This window comes from Dendrobates tinctorius, unplaced genomic scaffold (genome assembly GCF_039654945.1).
Source record: "Dendrobates tinctorius isolate UK_male_01 unplaced genomic scaffold, ASM3965494v1 ptg000086l, whole genome shotgun sequence".
Lineage (NCBI taxonomy): Eukaryota > Metazoa > Chordata > Amphibia > Anura > Dendrobatidae > Dendrobates > Dendrobates tinctorius.
In genome coordinates, this window is record NW_027361754.1 from 60453326 (window position 1) to 60475782 (window position 22457).

Genomic DNA, 22457 nt, shown 5'->3' on the forward strand with positions numbered 1-22457 from the left:
ACCACCAGAACATCTACACTGTATGACAATGTGTTGGAAATGTGACTGGATTTTCCTCTCTCTCTCACCCATGACAGCACCACGGAGAGAGGGGGTCCGCCCATCAAGGACAGGAACCTACAGATAAAAAGGCGGCACCTCTCCTCCGCCCCCCAGTCGGGTTCCTGTCCTTGACGGGTGACCCATGGAACCAGCAGCGGCAGCAGCTTACCTGTGAAGAGGAGTCCAGGGCCGACTCGTCCGGTACACGGGCAGCGGGGAGGCCCCTGTCGCGGCGGGGTCGGTGCCTGAAGCCGCCACCGCTGTAGCCGAGGGGCTGTACAGGGTGAGCGGGCGGGGAGGACCGAGGCACCGCTCCGAAAAGGAGAATGGGGCTAGAGGGACGCCGGTACACGCGGGGGCAGCGCGCGGTACAAAGGTACCAATATTGCGCTGCCCCGGAAATGGAGGAGACGACTTCCAGGTCCCCGCGGTCGACGCATGCGCACTGCGCACTCCCCGAGGCACAGAGTGGTGCAGGCTGGGAGAGGAAGTGACGTCAGGGCCGGGAAAATTTAAAAAGAGAACGCTGCAATTACTCCTTGCTGGAAGTGTCCTGTAAGATGGAGGACAGCGACCAGCACGAGGAGCAGGCAATGCCGCAGCATAAGCAGCAGCAGCACAGGCAACACCACCATCGCCAGCAAAAAGAAAAGGACTGCGAGGACCGTCCAGCAGCCACTCCATGCAGCGGAGCAAGTCACCTTCCGTGGATCAGCCCGTGAGGGATCCGAATCCACCTCCTGAACAGGTACCTGCAACCGCGCACAACGGGGTAAGTGATCTACGTGAATGTCCCACATTTTAAATAGACTTCTTTCCCTTAGGGAAAGAAGAAAGAAAAAAACAAAGAACAAGGAATGCCCCACCTGTAGCAGACCGCTACCACCAGCTTGGGATAAAAAGCTCTGCGATTCCTGCATTCAGGAAGTTCTTTGTGATGAAACCCCGGATTATGCCTCGGATCTAAGAGCGGTAATCCGTTCGGAGTTTCAAAGTGCCCTTTCATCCCTAAAACACAAAGGAAGGGGAAGGAAAAGGGACACAATAGTAGCCTCCCAGTCAGAGGCCTCGACGTCAGGGGAAGTTACATCACATACCTCAGACACCTTACGCGTCATCCTCAGATGAGGAAACAGAAGGTCGGCATTGCTTTCCTCTGGACGAGGTAGACATGCTAGTAAAGGCGGTAAGGTCTACCATGGGGGTAGCAGACCCTCGGCCAGATAGATCAGTCCAGGACATAATGTTCGGGGGACTAGGCCAAAAGAGGCGCAGAATATTTCCACTGAACGAAAAGGTACAGGGCCTGATAAAAAAAGAATGGGAGAGACCAGATAGGAAGAACTCGACGGTTCCCTCTCTTAAAAGAAAATACCCATTCGATGAGGAGGCGTCCACGTCTTGGGACAGAGCCCCGAAGTTAGACGTGGCGGTCGCCAAAGCCTCAAAAAATTTGCACTCCCCTTCGAGGATATGGGTACTTTAAGGGACCCATTAGACAAAAAAGCTGATACTTTCCTCAAGGGCACTTGGGAATCAGCAGGAGGAAATCTTAGGCCAGCAATAGCGACAACTTGTACCTCCAGAGCCCTCATGGTGTGGGTGGGCCGATTAGAGAAACAGCTAAGGGAAGGTACACACAGGGAGAAGATCCTGGAATCCATTCCAGTGATAAGGGGAACGGCAGCCTTCTTAGCCGACTCATCGGCTGATTCGGTAAGGTTGTCATCCAAAACGGCAGCCCTGTGGCTTAAATGTTGGCCTGGGGATTTACAAACCAAGATGAAACTATGTGACATCCCTTGTGAAGGAAAATTCCTTTTTGGAGAGACTTTGGATGACATCCTCAAAAAGGCGAGGGACAAAAAGAAGGGATTCCCAAATTTAGGCCCTACAGGCCCCACAGGCTTTAAAAGGTCCTTTCGGAAAAAAAAATTTTTTCAGAGGAGACTCCCGAGAGAACAGAAATGGGACGACAGAAGGAGAGACAGGGGGTTCTTCTTTGGTAACTCGTCCCGAGACAAGAAACCCTCCAAGTGACTGTTTGCCCAGGGTGGGAGGGAGGCTAAGCGTTTTTCTCCCAGCCTGGAGGAAAATATCGAACAACCCGTGGTTACTATATCTGATAGGATCAGGGTTAAGAATAGACTTTCTCTCTCTCCCACCTCAAAACTATATAGTGACCCCACTAAGATCATCAGCATCGGAACAGGAAGCCCTCGAAAAAGAGGTCATAAGCCTATTGAACAAAAGGGTCCTCCAGGAGGTTCCCCCACGGGAGAAAGGCAGAGGGTTCTACTCGCCTCTCTTTCTAGTAACCAAACCGGACGGTACCTTCCGGACAATTATAAATCTAAAGAGGCTAAACGATTATGCCAAAAACGAGAAATTCAAAATGGAGTCGATCGAGTCGACCATCAAAATTCTCTTTCCACATTGCTCCATGGTAGTATTAGATCTCAGCGACGCATACTATCACGTCCCCATCCACAAAGACTTCCGAGAATACCTCAGACTGGCGGTCTCCATAGGAGACAAAGTAAGGGAGTTTCAGTACAGGGCCTTGCCATTTGGGATTTCGATAGCCCCACGAATCTTCACGAAAATGGTGAGAGAGATGATGGCTCACCTAAGAGAACAAGATGTTCTAATAGTTCCACAAGATGTTCTAATAGTTCCATATCTGGACGACTTTTTAATAGCGAGCAACTCGGCCCAAAGATGCAGGGAACAGAGGGACGGAGTGATGACCACTCTACAAAACCTCGGCTGGCTCCTGAACCTGAAAAAAATCAAGGCTGGAGCCCAGAAAAGTCCAGGAATTCCTAGGCCTGACTCTGGACTCAAACATCCAGGAGTGTTACCTACCTGATCACAAAAAAGAGAGGATCGCTCAGATGGTAGCAAGAGCGACACAGAACCCTTCCATGACGCTAAGAAAAGCAATGTCACTATTAGGGTCCCTCTCCGCCTGCCAGCGGTCCAGTGGGCACAGCTACATACGAGAGATCTCCAATGGGATGTATTAGCCAACCAGTTAGCATTAGGTCACTTGGAAGGTCAAGTCACACTAAACTCCAAAACTATTAGTTCCCTAGCTTGGTGGGGGAACAGAGACAACCTGTCCAAAGGGATTCCCTGGGTGATAAATATCACACACATAATCACCACAGACGCCAGTCCCAAGGGATGGGGAGCGCACATGAGCAACAGGGTGGCTCAGGGGGAATGGGGAGGTCAGGAACTAAAAGCCTCCTCGAACCAAAAGGAACTGTTGGCAGTAGGCTACGCCCTAACACACTTTCTACCGATAGTAAGGGGCCATCATGTCCGCATATTTTCGGACAATCGGGTGACGGTGACCTACATAAATCATCAGGGGGGAACCAGATCCCAAACACTAATGAACACATCCTCCGAAATATTCACGCTAGCCGAGGAAAACCTACTATCCCTATCTGCACTACACATACGGGGAGCAGAGAACCAGACAGCAGACTTTCTAAGTCGCACCCAGCTACATCAAGGGAAGTGGGTTCTAAAACAGTCAATTTTTCGGACGATCGTAAAAATGTGGGGGACCCCGGAACATAGATTTGTTTGCCGACCACAAAAACAAAAAAGTGGAAGCATTTTGTTCTCTAGACCCCAGGGGGAATCCCCGGACCCTGGATGCGTTTATGCTTCCGTGGACACAGAGCCTAATGTATGCCTTCCCGCCGCCCATTCTCATCCCAGCAGTAATAAGGAAAGTCAGAGAAGACAGGGCACGAATGATATTGATAGCCCCGTTTTGGCCAAAAAGAACCTGGTTTTCCTGGCTGAGAATTCTGTCAATAACTGACCCCTGGGTTCTACCAGATCTCCCCGACCTTCTGTCCCCAGGTCCCATGTTACACCCTCGGGCAGTGAACCTCCATTTAACAGCATGGAATTTGAAAGGACACTGCTGAGGGGTAAGGGGTTCTCAGAAAACCTGGTTTCCACGCTACAAAAGAGTAGAAAACCGATCACAACCAGGGCCTATGGTAGAACTTGGAGGAAATTTCTATCCAGCTTCGGGGTAAGGGTTCAGGATGGAGTACAAATCGACAAAATTCTCCAATTCTTGCAAAAAGGGTTAGAACAGGGGCTGGCGACAAATACGTTGAAGGTATAGGTAGTGGCTCTAGGCGCCCTTTATAACCAGGATGTGGCAGGCAACCCTTGGGTAGCACAGTTTATGAGGGCCGCAGCCAGATCTAGACCAATAACCACCCAGAAATTACCATCATGGGATCTAAACCTAGTGTTGTCTGCCCTGACAGGGCCGCCATTCGAGCCCATCCAGTCAGCACCCCTGAAAACCTTGTCATTAAAGACTATACTCGACTTCCGGTTCCGGCGCCCGCATGTGAGGAGCAAGGCTTCCAGCGCTCCCCAACCCCCTGCTAAAAGGCAGCATCTACACCGCAAACTTGATCCCCAGATTACCGGGAACGGGAGGAGAGGAAGCCCCGGACCTGCTACACCGCTGCATGGACAGATACGTCCTCAGGAACAACGGTAAAGAGGCAGCTCAAAACCGAGGGGGAGAGACACGCGCGCCTTCCAAGATGGCGCCGGCGCCGACCTCAGCGGCGGCAGCAGCTGCTTCAAGGCAGACGGTGAGGAGAGGGGAGCAGGGAGGAAGGAGAGACGGCAGGGCTGAGACACACAAGTCTGGGAAATCCGCGATTGAGAAGCTCAGGGAGACCCAGGGCACCCCTAAGCCATGTACTCTTCCTGACGCGATTTATGCCCCTGCATCCCCCACTGCTATGGAAGACTGCGGTGATTGTGAGGAGCGTGACCCCCCTGGATCGCACATACCTGAGATGGACTATAAAAAGCTGGCAGGGGAGGTGGCAGGTCATTTACTGCCTGAGATTACGTCAAAGCTGAGGGAGTACATAGGAACGGCCTTGCATGATATGCAGAAGCATCTAGATGAAACCGCTGAGAAGGTGTCCGCAATGGAGACACGTGTATCTACACTGGAAGACAATGTATATGATGATCAGTCAACAATATCTAGGCTATCTAAGGAAAATCTGATTTTGAGAGATAAAATTGATGATCTGGAAAACAGATCCAGACGGAGTAATATTCGGATTATAGGAATCTCTGAAAAATTCCCCATAAAGGACTTAAGAAATCTGTGCGAAAATATGATCCCCGAGGCTTTGGGGTTAGAGGCGGGGAAGATAATTGAGCGAGTACATCGCATTGGCCCCCAAAAGAACCCGTCTGAAATGGGCAACCGGATAAGACCTAGACAAATCATTACCAAGTACCTGAACTTTTCGGACAAAAATGATGTCATTCAGTCCTATAAAAGACTTAGACGACCCCTTGAAATTAGGGGGGAAAAAGTGCTCTTATTTGAAGACTTTTCTGCTGAAGTGACCAGGCAACGCAGAGCCTTCAGTGTGATATGCACAGAACTACACAAAAACAATGTGCGGTTCCAATTGAGATACCCGGCAACCCTCTACATTAGGCATCAAGATGGCTCTTCACATTCATTTTACAATCCCAAAGAAGCAGAGAAGTTCCTCAAGACCTTGAGAGTCGTTCACACAGAGGATGCAAGATCGCAGGGAAGCGCAAACAGTCCCAAAGAACATCTAAAGGACTGGCCGACATACACGGAGGACAGAAGCCCGAATCTAGTATCGGATTCACCGAAGGCCCAGAGAACGTCCAAACAATCCGGGAAGGTTTGAAGAAGGGTGTATGGGTCGCTACTAAGGACAGATTGGGGTTTTGTCGTATAGTTGTTTTCTTCTCTGATCACCTCTCGGACCGCCCGAGGGATTTGTATTCTATATGTCTGTTTATAACTGATCACGCAATAATGGGAGAGGGGAAAGGGGGGAGGGGAGCAAGGGAAGGAAAAGGTGCGGGGAAGAAGTGAAGTCAAAAATGGTATGCCAATCTGGACAAGGATCCTGGAGATGTTCTCCAGGCTCCTTAGGGGATAAAGGGGCAGGGAAAAGGTTAATTTTGGTTCAACTTGTTTGTGGGGGATGTAATTGTATTTTTGATTTTGAAATTGGCTCACATGGACAGAGAAGCTTTGCTCGTATCCCAGTGTTGGATGTCACTAAGTTAACCACAGTTGGCCCACCTAAAAAAAGAAAAAAAAAAAAAAAAAAAAAAATAATATATATATATAATAAATAAGAATTTATGAGGATAGTTACCTGGAATGTAAGGGGCCTGAAGTCCCCACAGAAGCGGTTAATGATTCTCAGACATCTTAAACGTATTAAGCCAGATATAGCCCTATTACAAGAGACACATTTGGATTTGTCAGACTTTAAGAGGATGGAAAAATTGTGGGTGGGCAAAACATACGGGTCACCAGCTATTAATAATAAGGCAGGAGTACTAATGTTGATAGATAAAAATTTCCAACACCAGGTGGTAAACACTAAAACGGATCATGAGGGGAGGCTACACTCGATTACCATAACGACATCAGGCAGCACATACAAAATAATGAATGTATATGCCCCCAATGAAAATAATAAAGCATACTACCATTTTCTAGAACAGGAGATACTGAAAGATCCCATACATGACCTGATAATCGAGGGGGATTTCAACTCGGTGGTAAATGTCTCAGAAGATAGAAAAAACGAATCACAGGGGACACCGGGGCTGAGAGGCCAAGATAAAGTAATTTCCCCAATGCTAAAAAACACGGGCCTGACTGACACTTGGAGATATCTGCACCCGCAGGATAGGGAATTCACTTTCTATTCACCTGCCAAAAACGCGTGGTCGAGGATAGATCAATTCTTGGTCTCCCCGACTGTCCTTGGCAGGGTGTTGTCGTCTACAATACATGATCTGGTGATATCGGATCATGCGCCTGTGACAATAGAACTGGCAGTTGCGTTCCCTAGAGGAACAGACTATTTATGGAGATTTCCTAGATATTTACATGACAACGAAGATTTCGCATTAAAACTGAAGGAGTGGTGGGGAGAGATAAGAGAGGACAATAGGTCACACGAGACTAACTCACCCCTATTATGGGAAACAATTAAAGTAGTCATGAGGGGAAAAATAATTTCATACACGTCAGCTTTAAAAAGGAAAACACAGGAAAAGTACACACAACTCACGAACAGGCTCAGACAGGCTTATACCCTGTTTCAAGGCCACCCCAACAAAATAAATAAGGATGGCTGGTTAATGGAGCAAAGAGAATTTAATACTTGGATGGCTAAGAGGGAACAATTATTTAAATCATCTCATGAGGCCAAATTCCATAGATTTGGAAATAAAGCAGGAAAACTGATGGCCTCTATGGTCAGGAATAGATTCTTTGCACAAGGCCCTTTTCATCTAAAAGACCAAAATGGTAACATACAAATTAAACCAAAAGAAATAGCCAATATTCTGGGAAAATACTATAAGAACCTTTACATGGATAAGGTGGATCGGAGATTTCCGAAGACCACATTGCTCGATCGACCAGATATCCCGAAGTTGTCAGATGAACAAAAACAATTCTTAAATACACTCATTACACAAGAAGAAATTAAACAGACAATTAGGAACTTGGGGAATGGGAAAGCCCCGGGCCCTGATGGCTATTCGGGAGAATTTTTTAAGATTTTACAGGATGAAGCATCCCCTGTTTTAGCAAAAATATTTAACGGGATACTAGAAGGGAAGCCCATGACGAGGCCCAGCAAATTAGCATATATCAAAGTTTTACCAAAACCAGGAAAGGATCCCCTGTCGCCGGGATCTTATCGTCCCATTTCCTTAATAAACGTAGATAATAAAATTATGTCTAAAATCCTGGCTGATAGATTGGCAGAAATATTACCAAACCTAATATCGGAATCACAGGCGGGTTTTGTTAAGGGTAGGTCAGCAACGAGTAACTTGAGAAAAGTCATGTTGGTCTTGGACAGGGTAAACCTTAATCCCACTCCAAGTGAAAAACCAGCATTACTAACAATCGATGCTGAAAAAGCATTTGATAATGTCAGGTGGGAATGGCTTTTCAGGGTGTTGGTAAAAATGGGTTTTGATGGCTCCTTCCTGACCTACATCACAGAGTTATATTCAAAGCCGGAGGCCCAGATCTACATTCCGGGTTTCCTCTCGGACAGGTTCCCATTGTCCAGGGGGACAAGACAGGGGTGTCCTTTGTCGCCTCTGCTATTCAATATAGCTCTGGAACCTTTGGTGAGAGAGTTGTCTGACCCGCAGCGATTTCCTGGCATCCAGATCGGTGGGGAGACAGTGCGTGCTACTTTCTTTGCCGATGATATTTTGCTTTTCCTTAGGGATCCCTTCGCGCAGGTTGAACCGGCTATAGAAACGATAAATACATATGGGGATTATGCGGGTTTTAAAATTAACAAGATTAAATCCGAACTGCTTCCCCTGGGAAGGTGGGACGAGACGAATAGACAGAAATTAAATAGAGCTCAATTGGGGGTGGGTATGGCGAAATCTTATATTAAATATTTAGGCATTAAAATAGGGGGAGAGCCATCTTCTATATACAAATTAAACTACCCTCCTTTAATAACAAATATAGTAAATGATCTAGTAAAGTGGAAAGATCTCCCATTAAATTTGACAGGGAGAATACAACTGATTAAAATGATGAGTACTTCGAAATTAATGTACCACCTTCAAACAATACCACTCCTGCTGAAACACACGGATGTAAAAGCATTGACTTCTGCGTTCTCCAAATTTATTTGGAGGAACAAAAAACCACGCATAAGTCTTAAAAAGATGATGAATCCAAAGACGGAAGGGGGCTTAAACTTATCGAGTATTAGAAATTATAATATAGCGTGTCTGACAAGGTACTTTTTAAATTGGTTGCATGGTGAGAGTAAATATTCGGCCTATGTCATAGAGAAGGAATATGCCCATCCTTGGGATCTTAGGTCCTTGTTGCATGCAAGATTAAAGATGCTCCCAGCCAAAATCAAAAATTCTTTGATATTCCGGGATACTATTGCCACCTGGAAGACGGTGAGAAAAAAATATAAACTTTCGTTCCGAATATCTAAATACCTCCCAATGTGGAACAACATAGAGTTTTTACCGGGAGTAGAGAATAAACTGTTTAAGGAATGGAGAGATAGGGGTATACAGGAGATAGCTCATCTGGTTCATCCTACAGAGAACAGATGGCTAAGTCAAAACGAAATAATAGAAAAATTTGATCTCCAAAAATTTCAAACGTTACAATTTGAACAGATTAGGTATCATATCATGTCCCACTTAGTAGACACGCAGGCGGAGTTCACATGCAACGAGTTTGATAAAATGGTTGATGCAGCAAAAAATCTTTCGTCTATTACATTGCTATATAACACGATGAGAGGGGTGCTCTTAGATAGTCATCCAGATACCTTCTATAAAAAATGGGAATCGCAGCTGGAGGACAGGGCTATTGGAGACAAAATAAGGAAGGGGTGGACTAAAGCTCGACAGTCCCTTATTAATGAGAGTTGGAGAGAAACTCAATTCAAAATAATACATAGGGCAATATACGCCTTCCAGTTTCCAAGGAGTTCTGATAAGCCAGATAGAATCACGCAGTGTCCCAAGTGTAATGTCCCATTTACTGACTTACTCCATGGCCTACTGACTTGCAAGCATGTGGCGGATATGTGGGGTGCGGTTAGAAAATATATAAAGAACATATGGGATTGGGGTGATGAAGTCCCGAGAGATTTGATCTTATTTCATTATTGGGAGAAGTCCCCCGTTGCTCATGAAGGGGGGGGAGGACCCCCAGATGTCGTCCATATAATCATAATGCTCATGAAAAAAATATTACTAACAAATTGGCTGCAAAAAGACATGCCCACCATAAAAGAACTCTCGGGTCGCCTGAAACATGTAATGCTAATGGAAAGGTTGGAAGCAGAAAAGAGGAAGTCTTGCGAAACATCTAGATTTTTTACAAAGTGGAGGCATTATATTGTGGAACATTGTAACAAGGAGGAAATTCAACGCATAGTTATTCCTTTCAGGGACACTACATGGTACCACAAGGAATCTTTGGGGGGAACACTGGGAAGATTAAAACTTAACTGAGGCAAATGATTTCTGTGAGCCAATGAAAGTCAATTATGGAGAGTCATAGAGCCTGTGAGTGGGTAGGCTCTCCACAAAGCAAGGGAGGAAAAGGTTTTAGGGTGTTGGGGGGGGGGGGGAGAGATTGTTGGGGAGGGAAGAGGGTAGCAGAGTTAAAGCTGTTCTTTAAATATGTAATCTTAAGGAAGAAGTGAACGCCATTGACTTTTGGAAAGATTGTTACTTGAGATACATGCTCTTGATTAGAGCCGTGATGGTGCGTCTCTCTGAAGAATGCAAATTTGTAACATGATATGCATTTGTATGGCTTTTCCTTTCTGTACTTTCTTTTGTTGTTAACAAAGAAAATTTCTAATAAAAATAGAGTTTAAAAAAAAAAAAAAGACTATACTCTTAGTGGCCCTAACATCCGCTCGCAGAGTGAGCGATATTCAAGCCTTGTCAGCAATACCCCCGTTCACTAAAATCTTGGACGGTAGAGTCATATTAAAACCTGACCCAGCATACCTACCTAAGGTGCCAACACACTTCCATAGGTCACAAGAAGTAGTCCTTCCTTCCTTCTGCCCAAACCCTAAGAATAGGGGAGAGGAAAAATTTCACACCCTAGATGTGAAGAGGTGCCTAATTCAGTACTTAGAGGCCACCAAGGAATGTAGAAAGGAAGGGTCTCTCTTTGTGTGTTTCCAGGGACCTCGGAAGGGTCTCAAGGCATCCAAGGGTACCCTAGCAAGGTGGATAAGGGATGCGATTACCCTGGCGTATTCATCCAGTGGGAATACCATCCCGGAGGGTCTGAAAGCTCACTCTACAAGGGCAATGGCGACCTCATGGGCAGAAAGATCAGAGGTATCAATAGAGCAGATCTGTAAGGCGGCCACCTGGTCAACACCTTCTACCTTTTTCAGGCACTATCGTTTAGATCTAGCCTCTACGTCTGACCTGACCTTCGGGAGAAGGGTCCTTCAGGCGGTGGTCCCTCCCTAAGCTACCAATCTCTGAAATTCTCTCCGTGGTGCTGTCATGGGTGAGAGAGAATAGCTTACTCACCGATAACGGTGTTTCTCGGAACCCATGACAGCACCCGCTTATTCCCCTCCCCCCTTTCACGTGTGCAGTGAGCACGAGTTAATTTGTGTAAAGTGTTTTTGTTAGACACGGGGCTTCTCCATAATATGCAATATTATAATGTTATGTATATACTTTTGTTAACTAACCGGGAGACCCTCTGATGCAATGTAACCAACTGGGGGCAGAGGAGAGGTGCCGCCTTTTTATCTGTAGGTTTCTGTCCTTGATGGGCGGATCCCCTCTCCGTGGTGCTGTCATGGGTTCCGAGAAACACCGTTACCGGTGAGTAACTAAGCTATTCTTTTATAGAAACCCGGCTTTATCAGTCTCTAGCAGCTAGTATTACAGCCTCTGAGCTATATTTAAAGTTTGCAGATCACTAAATCAGAAGGATAAAATCACAAATGAAATACATCATCTATCACCTTTACCATAAAAAAGTGGATTTTCAATTAAGAAAGTAAAATTGGTAAAAAAAAAAAAAAATTGCCATATGTAAAGGACATCTGGTCTGTACCGGTCTTCCACTGAGTCTTCGCGTCTGTAAGGGGAATTTCTAATAGTAATCTCCATCTTGTGATCTCTCAACTCCCCTTCTTCCAAGGAATCTCTCTTGGAATCACGATCATCAGCCTGGGAAGGATATAAAGAAATAAAAAGGCAGATTATGAAACTGTAGGAAAAAAAACCTTTTATACTTGACCTTAAAAGACTCTCTTTGAAAAACACAAAATTATGAAATGGAAAAAACTCCTCAAAGTGGATGGGATTTATAGAAATGCTGACTGTGCTTTGTTTTAGCGCAGCAGAAACTGACCTGCATCAAGCGTCTTGCAGTAAATATATGTTTTATCTTGGGATTTTCTGGATTGACTCGAATGAGATAAGGAAAATTCGCAGGTAAAAAAATGCTTGGTGTTTTCTGTAACACTCAAAGTGTATCCATTACCAAGTCGAGTGGTGAGAAAGATGGATTTTTGGTTCTTACCGTAAAATCTCTTTCTTGGAGCCTTCATTGGGGGACACAGATTACCATGGGTGTATGCTGCTGCTGCTAGGAGGCTGACACTATGCAAAACAAGAAAATTAGCTCCTCCCCGGCAGTATACACCCACCGACAGGCACTAAGCACCTCAGTTGGTGAGAAAGCAGTAGGAGAAGCAACGAGAAAACTCTAAACATACGTACTAACCCAACAAGTGTTTCAAAGACCCAACACGGTACAACTTAAACAGGGCGGGTGCTGTGTCCCCCAATGAAGGCTCCAAGAAAGATTTTACGGTAAGAACCAAAAATCCATCTTTCTTTATCGCCTTATTGGGGGACACAGATTACCATGGGACGTTCCAAAGCAGTCCCAAGGGCGGGAACACAATAAGGAACGAAAGAATAGGAAAGGCTTAGGTCGGCCGGTGTGCCACCGCCGCCTGCAGAACCTTCCTTTCAACAACTGCATCAGACGAGGCCTGGGTATGAACCCTGTAGAACATCACAAAGGTGTGCAAGGACGACCAGGTCGCGGCCTTGCAAATTTGTAAAGCTGAAGCCTGGTGACGAATGGCCCACGAAGCCGCCAAAGCCCGGGTGGAGTGAGCTCTCACTCCCGGAGGGGGCCGTTTTTCCTGAAGTCGGTAAGCTTCCAGAATGGTCGAATGAATCCAGCGAGCGATCGTGGATTTGGAAGCCGGAAGCCCTTTCCGGTGACCTTCAGAGATGACAAGCAAAGAATCGGACTGACGAAAAGAAGAGGTCCTGGCGAGATAGACATGCAAGGCTCTAACTACGTCCAGTTTGTGGAGAGACTTCTCAAGAGGGTGAGAAAGAGCAGGACACAAAGATGGGAGAACGATATCCTCATTGATGTGGAAAGAGGACACCACCTTCGGAAGAAGTGAAGGAACGACATGACAAGGCCACCAACTCAGAAACTCTTCTGATGGATGTAATGGCAATCAAGGTTACCTTCCATGAGAGAAGGGATAAAGGAATGTCCTGGATAGGCTCGAACGGCACCTTTTGAAGAGCACTAAGGACGAGATTCAAATCCCATGGGTCTATTGGCGAATGATGAGGGGGAGCCACATGGGCGACCCCTTGGAGAAAGGTCTTAACCTGCGACAAGGAAGCGAGCTCTCATTGGAAGACGATACATAGAGCGGAGACCTGGCCCTTGAGGGTACTGATGGACAGACCCGCCTCTACACCAGACTGGAGAAACCCAAGTATGGATGAAATAGAAAAGGACATCAGAAAGATATCGTCGCACCAACGGAAAAAAGCCTTCCAGTACCTATGGTAAATGCGGGAAGAGGCCGGTTTTCTGGCTCTGATCATAGTCTGAATCACCTGGTCAGACAAACCTGATTCTCTCAGAATTGCGGCCTCAATGGCCATGCCGTTAAACTCAGAGACTGAGAATTCTCGTGGTAAAGGGGGCCTTGCAAGAGAAGATCCGGACGGTCTGGAAGCCTCCAGGGAGCGTCCGCGAGCATGTTCACCAGTTCCGCGTACCAAGGATGTCTCGGCCAATCTGGCACCACTAGAATAACTGGTACGCCTTCCGATCTTATCTTTTTGACCACTTGTGGGATCAAGGCAAGAGGCGGAAACAGATAAGGAAGTCGGAACTGGGACCAGGGAATTACTAGGGTGTCGCAAGTGACGGTTAGAGGGTCCCTGGACCTGGCTACGAAGCGCAGAACTTTGTGGTTCATCCGAGATGCCATGAGATCGATATCCGGTGAGCCCCAGCGCTGGCATATCTGATCGAAGACTGTGGGATGAAGAGCCCATTCGCCTGACGCTAGACCTTGACGACTCAAAGTCTGCTGCCCAATTTTCCACCCCTGGCATGTGAACGGCTGAGATTGCCGTAACGTAACATTCCGCCCAGCGCAGTATCTTGGCCACTTCTGACATTACTTGCCTTCTGCGAGTGCCCCCCTGGTGGTTTATGTACGCCACAGCCGTGGCGTTGTCCGACTGAATGCGGACTGGCTTGCCGACGAGGAGAGGCTGCCAGCGAAGAAGGGCCAGGAAGATTGCTTTGATCTCCAGAAGATTGATAGGCAGAAAAGACTCCTATTGATTCAAGCGGCCTTGGGCCGCTTTCTGATGGAACACCGCTCCCCAGCCTAGAAGGCTGGCATCGGAGGTGATGACTTGCCACTGAAGCGGAAGGAAAGACCTCCCTTGTAGAACTGACGCTGGCATTGCCCACCAAGTCAGGGATTGCCTCACTCTGAAAGGGAGGAGAATGGGACAGTCCAAGGACAGCGTGGACTTGTCCCAGGCTGAAAGAAGGCATAGCTGGAGGGGATGAAGATGAAATTGTGCAAAGGGCACTGCTTCCATGGAAGCTACCATCTTCCCCAGAACCTTCATGCAGGACCGAAGGGGGATGGGCGCTGGCCATTTGAGGATTTTGATTCCCTTGGAAAGAGCCGTAAATTTTTCCCTCGGGAGAAACACCCGGCCCAGGTTAGTGTCGAATTCCATGCCCAGAAAAGTCAGACGCTGCGTGGGGATCAGAATGGACTTCTCCTTGTTGACTAGCCATCCGAGACGGCAGAGAGTGTCCAGGGTTATCTGAAGACTCTGAAGGCAGTCTCGGCGGGACGAGGCCTTGATCAAGAGATCATCCAGATAAGGGATGATGAGGATCCCCCTGGAGCGAAGGATGGCCCTGACTGTCGCCATCACCTTCGTGAAAACACGGGGAGCGGAGGCTAGGCCGAAGGGGAGAGCCGTGAACTGGTAGTGATTTTCCTGAATCGCAAACCGAAGATATTTCTGATGTTGCAAACAAACAGGTATGTGAAGATAGGCATCCCATATGTCCACCGAGCAGAGGAATTCTCCGGGTTCCATTGAGGCTCTCACCGACCGAAGGGACTCCATTTTGAAATGAAGAATCTTCACGTGGCGATTGAGCAATTTGAGGTCCAGGATTGGGCGAAGGGAGCCGTCTTTCTTCGGGACTACGAAGAGATTTGAGTAGAACCCTGAAACCCGTTCGTTTGGGGGGACGGGAACAATCACTCCGGCGGAAAGAAGGGAGGAAATGGCCTGAAGAAACCCTGGAATCAGGGACCGCTGTCTCGGGGGTCGAGACAGTAAAAACCGTCTGTTTGGGGGGGAAGCAAATTCGATCTTGTAACCGGATGCGACGATTTTACTGACCCAAGTGTAGTCGACAGCGGACAGCCAAGCATCGACGAAAAGGGAAAGTCTGCCTCCCACCCTGGAAGAACTTCCAGGTGGGGGTGACCCGTCACTTGGAGGAAAAACTTGCTGGAACTGGCGCCTGAAGACCTCTAGATCTCCAGCGGGGAGCGGGCTTGCAAGGTTTTTTTTTCTTTTTTTTCTGCTCCCTAGTGGTGGAAGAGCGATCTTGCGGAGCAGATCTTTCCGTGGAAGAGAAGGGACGAAAAAACCTGAACGGCCGAAAACACTTTCTGTTAAAAAAGCGTTTTGGTCGAGACTGGGGGAGAGAAGTGCTTTTACCGCCAGTGGCATCGGAGATTATCTGATCCAGCTTGGCTCCAAAGAGCCTAGAGCCATGGAATGGCAGATTAGTAAGCGACTTTATTGAAGTAGTATCCTCATTCCACGACTTTAGCCAAAGGACTCGGCGTATAGCGACTACGTTGCTGTTAGCCATAGCTACGCACCCGGCCGCGTCCAAGGAGGCGGCCAAAAGGTATTTACCCGCATGGTTAATCTGATCTGCCAGATCTGCTAACTTGTCTTGAGAAGCTGTCGCTAAGATGCCCTTGCAAAGAATTTTAGCCCAAGCGGAAATGACTTTCACCACCCAGGCGGATGCGAAAATAGGACAGAGGGAGGCGCCAGATGCCTCAAAGATTGACTTAGCCAGAGATTCAATCTGCCTGTCAGTAGGATCTTTAAGCAATGCCCCATCTGGAAGGGATAGAACCGTTTTTGAGGCTATCCGTGACACTGGGGGATCCACCTCGGGAGTCTTGGTCCACTTTGTGAGCAGGTCCGCATCAAAGGGATACAGGACGTCTAAATACCTGCGGCCTGAGTAACGTAGCTCAGGGCGCTCTCAGTGTTTGGACAAGGTAGTCTCGAACTCTTTGTGATTGGGTAAAGTTCGAGATGGGGACCTTGCTCGTTTAAAGAGCACAGAGCCTTCCTGAGGGGGAGCTTTATCTTGCTTAATTTTAAGGGTTTGGAAGATAGCCGAAATGAGACTATTGACCATGTCCCGTGTTTTAGATGCGTTGTCGGCGTCTGAACTAGACCCCGATTGGGAGTCATCGCCTAGAACTCCTGCCCGATCTTTCTCTCTGAAGGTCGCGGTCAGGTGCGGACGACTCACCTTGGGAGGCGGTCGGTGCGCAGGTGGCTGTAGCTAGCTGAGGCAATCGTTCAAAGACCTGGACCAGAGACACAGAAACTTTAGTCAAGTCAGCGACCGACTGAGACATTACCACGGTCCACTCTGGGGGAGGTGGAGTATCCTCATCCCGGGACTCGGTGTGCTCCTGAGAGGCAGACATAATGGAAGGTCTGCAGGATGGACAGAAGGGGGATGACTGACCTGAAGCCCACTTCTTATTACAGCACGCACAAGCGTAGTGGGTAGCTGTGGGCCTGAAGCTGAGACCCCTTGAAGGGTTGGGCCTAAGTAACCTGCGCTGAATGGCCAGACGAGTTAGGGGGAAAAAATGCGGAGAGGAGCTAATTTGAGCCGCAGAGCCTACCGAGATTAAGGCGAGCAGAGAAAGCCGACGTGTCCCCCACGCAACACAGGAAGAGAAAAGACGACCAGGAACTACTGTATAAAGGAAGCAGCGGGCGGAGCTTAGTAGCGGAGCCGCGATTGGATAAGGGCAGCAAGGAGGGCGCGGGGAGAAGGGGGCTGGCTAGGCAAAAGAGAAAGGAGCCCTGTGATAGGATAGGAAAGGCGCGCAGGAAAGCGCACTCAGAAGGAGGAGGAAACGCGCTGAAAGCAGCTGAAACGAAAGTGAAAGTGAAACTGATGCCGCCGCAGCCCGGTGCCTGATAACTACTCGGGACAATAAAAAACGCCGATATTACGGTACAATGCCCGCAGATTCCCTTGAAATCCCTGCCCAGGCTGTGAATTGTTCTGTGCCCCCCTGAATATAGATAGGGAGGCGCGCGGCTTATGAGAGCGGTGCGCGGCAGGCAGGGGAGAGAGGCGGGATATTCAAACAGGGAAGCCTGTAGCTGTTACTGCCGATGGGTTCTCTGGTAACACTGCGGGGCTGGAGGGATCGTACAGGCACTTACCTGACGTCCCTGAAGAGGATGATCACAGGGGCCCACGAGCATAAGGCAAGCCGCTGGGAAATGTCCTCTGTACCCGCATCCTGCAGAAGACGGCGTTAACCTCTTGTTGGATGAGGAGGATGCACTACTTGCGATCGCCGTCTTCCTCTCAGCCCTGTCCCGAGAGAGGGGTGAGGAGGGGGATTTGGCAAGGACCAGCCACCTGTCCACAACCCATAGCACCAGAAGGTGATAGGAAAAAAGTCCTGCCAGCGGTACTGAGAGTTGCGATGTGGGGTACGCCACACTGCTCGCTCAGCCGCCTGATATGGGAAAGCAGGGTGAAACTTACACCCTGTTTCCCGACTTGAATCTGAAAGACAAAAGACAAAGAATTAAAAACGTTCTACTAGAAAACCTAAGGGAAAAAAGTTAACTGCGGATCTGGGGAGATCCCGGTCCGCCTCCTACAGACACTAAGCACAAACTGAGGTGCTTGGTGCCTGTCGGTGGGTGTATACTGCCGGGGAGGAGCTAATTTTCTTGTTTTGCATAGTGTCAGCCTCCTAGCAGCAGCATACACCCATGGTAATCTGTGTCCCCCAATAAGGCGATAAAGAAAGCCCATTTACCTACTAATAAGTGGCCATCAGAGCACTCATTACATTGACTGACGCCATAAAGAATAACAAAGTCTTGACAACTCTCAATGGGGAGAGAAGAGCTCGCCACTGTCAGACACCTCAATCGGCAGCTTAGAAGGACAGATCCAACAGCCCAATCCTCCTTTCCCCCCCCAACATCTACTGTCAAAGGGAGAGTCAGGACACAAGAAATGGTTGGCCATTTTTGTCAAAATCACAGTGTTTGGACAACATTCATCTACAATAGCGATCATTCCCCCCCATTCTTACATTTTTTGTATGTTTGGAATCTGTTTTTTCTTCTTGCTCCTTTCTCCTTTTCTTTTCTTGCAAAATTTCATCCAGCGTTTTCACTTTCCAAGTGTCTTTTTCATCCCCCATTTGGAGTGGGTCAACCTAACAAAACCAAACCTTACTTACATTAACAAGTTTACAACAAGGGGTTGAAAGAGAAATCGACAAGTTTTTTTACTATCCACCTGACAGCAGCACAATGCTGTGGCTGAGGCTTCGATTCCAGCGAGATGTCACTTACTGGGCTGAATAAGTTTTTTTTTATAAAATCAATGATTTATTGCTTGTGCCATCAGTGATGAGCTCCTGCGATGTAGTCCTCCATATCCATGATCTCTACCACTCACCACCACTGATTGGCAGCTTTCTGCCTATGCACAGTACACACAGAGTGTGTTGTGGACGGGGTTATACAGTATTCAGAGAACTGCTACACCTGCAGCAGAGAAAACAGGGATTTTATCAAAACTGAAGCAAGCAGCTCAGCAAGTCACAAATCATTGGAACTGGGCCTCTGCCACTACATCATGATGCTCTCAACATATAACGCTGATAATTCCATTTAAAGGTATCAAAAATGTCTGAAATATTATAGAATTGCACTTCCAAGTATGCTTTATTGTTCCTTTGAACATCCAATTCAGTGACCCGACTCCCGTCGGCAGCTCTGATTCCATTTTGGCCTTGGCACAGGAAGAACAGGGCTTCGTGCATTTTAGCATCATGATAATGAATGTGCTTGAAGGGGGCTGATTATCTAAATCAGTTCAATATCTAAGCCAGCCCCCTTCTTAATCAAAGCTTACTCAGAGGCAGATTAGGGTGCTGGCTTACCTCAGAGTTAGGGGTGGGCGGACTCGGGGATGTTCAGGTTCGAACGAACTTTTGTTCAAAGTTTGGTTTGAATACCAGGACTATACAAGAATGTGAACCCAAACACCATAGACGTCAATGGGGATCTGAACGTTGGTGCTCTAAATTGGTTGTAGTAAGGACTGCCAACGGAAGCAGCGATAGTTAGCCTCTCTATATCCTTAGAGCCCATCTCCTTCATCGCTGCGCTGATATACAGGGAGGGAAAAGCTTCTGTCCTCTTTAGGTAGGGTATGTGCACAAGTTGTTTTTTGGCTCTGCGGATTTTGAAGTGAGAACTGCAGATAAATCCGCAGGACTAAAGTCATGCGGTTTTACACCTCATAATGGATGAGGTGTGAAACTGCAGCGTTTCAGCACTAAAGAATTGACATGCTGCGGATTGTAAACCGTGGAAAAATCCGCAGCATGTGCACAGCGTTTTCCAGTTTACCATTGAAAACAATGGTACTGTACAATGCACCACGGACCCGCAGGGCCAAAACCTCTGCGGATCCGCAGCAGAATCCGCACCATGTGCATATACCCTTAGAGACCAACGTGGAGCGGAGAAGCTCAGACTAAGATGGGGGTACTGAACCTGGATTCATGGGGCATCAAACCTAGGTCATGGTGGGAGCTGCACCTGGATTCACGGGGGTCGCTGAATCTGTGTCATGGATTCATGAGAGGAGCCTAACTTGAATTCACGAGGGTCGCTGATCCTTGATTCACGGGGGAACTAAACCTTCTGTCATGAGGGGGGCCGAACCTAGATTCATGGGGAGGTGCTGAACCTGGGGATTCATGGGGGGGGGGGCGCTTAATCGGGGGATTCATGATAGGAGCTGAACCTGCATTCATGGGGGGCATTGAACCTAGGTCGTGAGTGGCAGACATTACAGCTACGCATATTAGTAAGTGTAATCATCATATTTCATACATGATCGGCCCCTGGAGGGTTTCCCCCATACAATATGGAGGGTGTAATAAAGTGTTGCTTCATCGTGGGGGGTCCGACGTCTGTAATGCCCCTCATAGACTCTGTCCAATTCACCAACCTCCTGGTACAACAGCACCGAGGCTGGACAGGAATTCTAACAGCCCAGTCTGCACCTGACTCCATTCTCAGGGAGATTGGATGGGGCCCCACAGACACAGTGATATATCTGTGGCCACCGCTGTCTTAACTGCAGTGTAGGGGGCAGTACACACAATTTAGCCCAAGAAACCCGGTTTACCTGAAGTTTTCCCTCTCGATTCGCCTCCCGACGTTCTGCGCCCAGCACCAGAACGAGACGAGGCCCAACGGCGCGGACTGATGACGTCACCTCCGCTAGGTGGCGCGCACGTGTAATAAAAATGTATGGGAGCGCTGCGCCCTCTGGAGGACATCGCAGATAAATGTCTTGTTCTGACAAATCTGAAGCATGGAGCCCAGAAAAAGAATAACAATCCTCATTCAACCCGTTACTAGCATTTTATATAGGACCTGTGTGGCTGACAACCAATATGACTGCAATTATAGTATTCACAGGGGTTGTCACACGCCTGTTCCGAAATGGCTTCTGCTAAACAATAGTGGAGAGATAACATGCAAAACCGCCTATCACTGTCACTTTTACTACTGTTCCATTCATTCTCTATGGGACTGCTGGACAAAAGCTAAGCGCAGCCCTCGCCGAGCCCACATCTGAGTCCCAGCGGTTGGACGCCCTACTGATCAGCAAGTTATTCCCCAGATTTTTGGACAGGTGATAGAAAACAAGCTATGGACAATCAGGACAGATAAAGTCGGCCGTAGATGTCCATTAGTTTTGTAACATACTCACTTGCAAGAAATACAGACGAGTGCATTCCCATAAAAAAATCGGATTGCACTCGGACCAGTGTTATTCAATAGGCGACATCTCATCTGCCATTTTTTTTCTCAGCTGAAATCGGCCTGAAAAAAATCGCAGCATATTGCTGTGTATCGCGGACGAGACTCGCCAATGCAAGTCAATGGGTGCGAGAAAAAAATCGGACATCCATGCGAGTGCTGACCGACTTATACACATCGGTGTCCTTTGAAAAGCCGGCAATTCATATGCGGCTACAGTAAAATGACATTAGAACAGATAGAATAGGTGTGTATGTGTAAAAAATATATACACACAGGGGTTGGACAAAATAATGGAAACACCCAGGAACATCATTTTGCGGCGAATACAGCCTCAATTATCCGAGGTATGGATTCATACAAGGTGTGATTTGTTTCCAAAGGAATTTCAGCCCATTCTTCGTTAAAACACCCTCCAGTTCTTTGAGCGACGATGGTGGCGGAAATCGACGTCTAACTTGAATCTCTAAAATCGACCATAAATGCTCAATAATGTTGAGGTCTGGGGATTGTGGGGGCCAGATGAGATGCTCAGCTTCATTACAATGTTCCTCGTGCCATGCTTTAACGATTCTAGCTGTATGAATTGGTGCATTATCATCCTGAAAGATGGCGTTCCCCTCCGGGAACAGTGCTTGAACCATAGGATGCACTTGGTCACCCAAAATGCCTAAATAATCGCGGCTGTTAATTCTTCCATGAAGGGATATCATTGGCCGGCGGATCTGCACGAAATAGCACCCCAGATCATCACAGAACCTCCGCCATGTTTTACGGTTGGGAGAAGGCAGTCTGGATGGAATGCTTCTTTAGGCTGTCTCCAAACGTACACTCGGCCGGAGGTCGGCAATAGGGTAAACGATGATTCGCCTGAGAATATCACATATTTCCACTGCTTGAGGGACCAATTCTGGAGGTTTCTACACCACTAAACGCTTGGTAACATTTGTCATTGAGAGCAGCGGTTTTCGAATTGCTGCTCTTCCGTGGAATCCAGATTTGTGCAGCTCCTGATTAACAGTTTTCATGGAAACGGAGTTCTGTAGGTGTTCATTGAGCTCAGCAGTGATTTTCGGAGCCGTGGTCTTGCGATCGTCTCACAATTCGCTTTAGAGTCCGACGGTCTCTCAGTCAACTTCGACTTTCGGCCGGACCTATGCTTTGTTGCAGACGTTTTTCCTTCTTTTTCAAATGCAGTCATTACTTTGGAGACAGTACCTCTTGACACGCCAAGCATTCTGGCACTTTCTGTTACACTAGCGCCTGCCATACGAGCACCAACAATTTGGCCT

The 22457-nt window shown here is 47.7% G+C and overlaps 1 protein-coding gene across 7 annotated transcripts in view; it reads right to left on the bottom strand.

Annotated features, from left to right (window-relative positions):
- LOC141097940 (cyclin-dependent kinase 11B-like) overlaps positions 1–20680 on the bottom strand; it is a 112155-nt gene extending 91475 nt beyond the window's left edge. For all 7 annotated transcript variants that reach the window (XM_073585477.1, XM_073585474.1, XM_073585472.1 and 4 more), the window contains exons 1-3: positions 20525–20680; positions 18408–18533; positions 11747–11862 (exon numbers count right to left, since the gene is read on the bottom strand). In XM_073585477.1, coding sequence (XP_073441578.1) covers positions 11747–11862; positions 18408–18518 — 227 coding nt within the window. In that variant the 5' untranslated portion in view covers positions 18519–18533; positions 20525–20680. The remainder of the gene's footprint in view (positions 1–11746; positions 11863–18407; positions 18534–20524) is intronic.
- Between the last annotated feature and the right edge of the window lie 1777 nt (positions 20681–22457).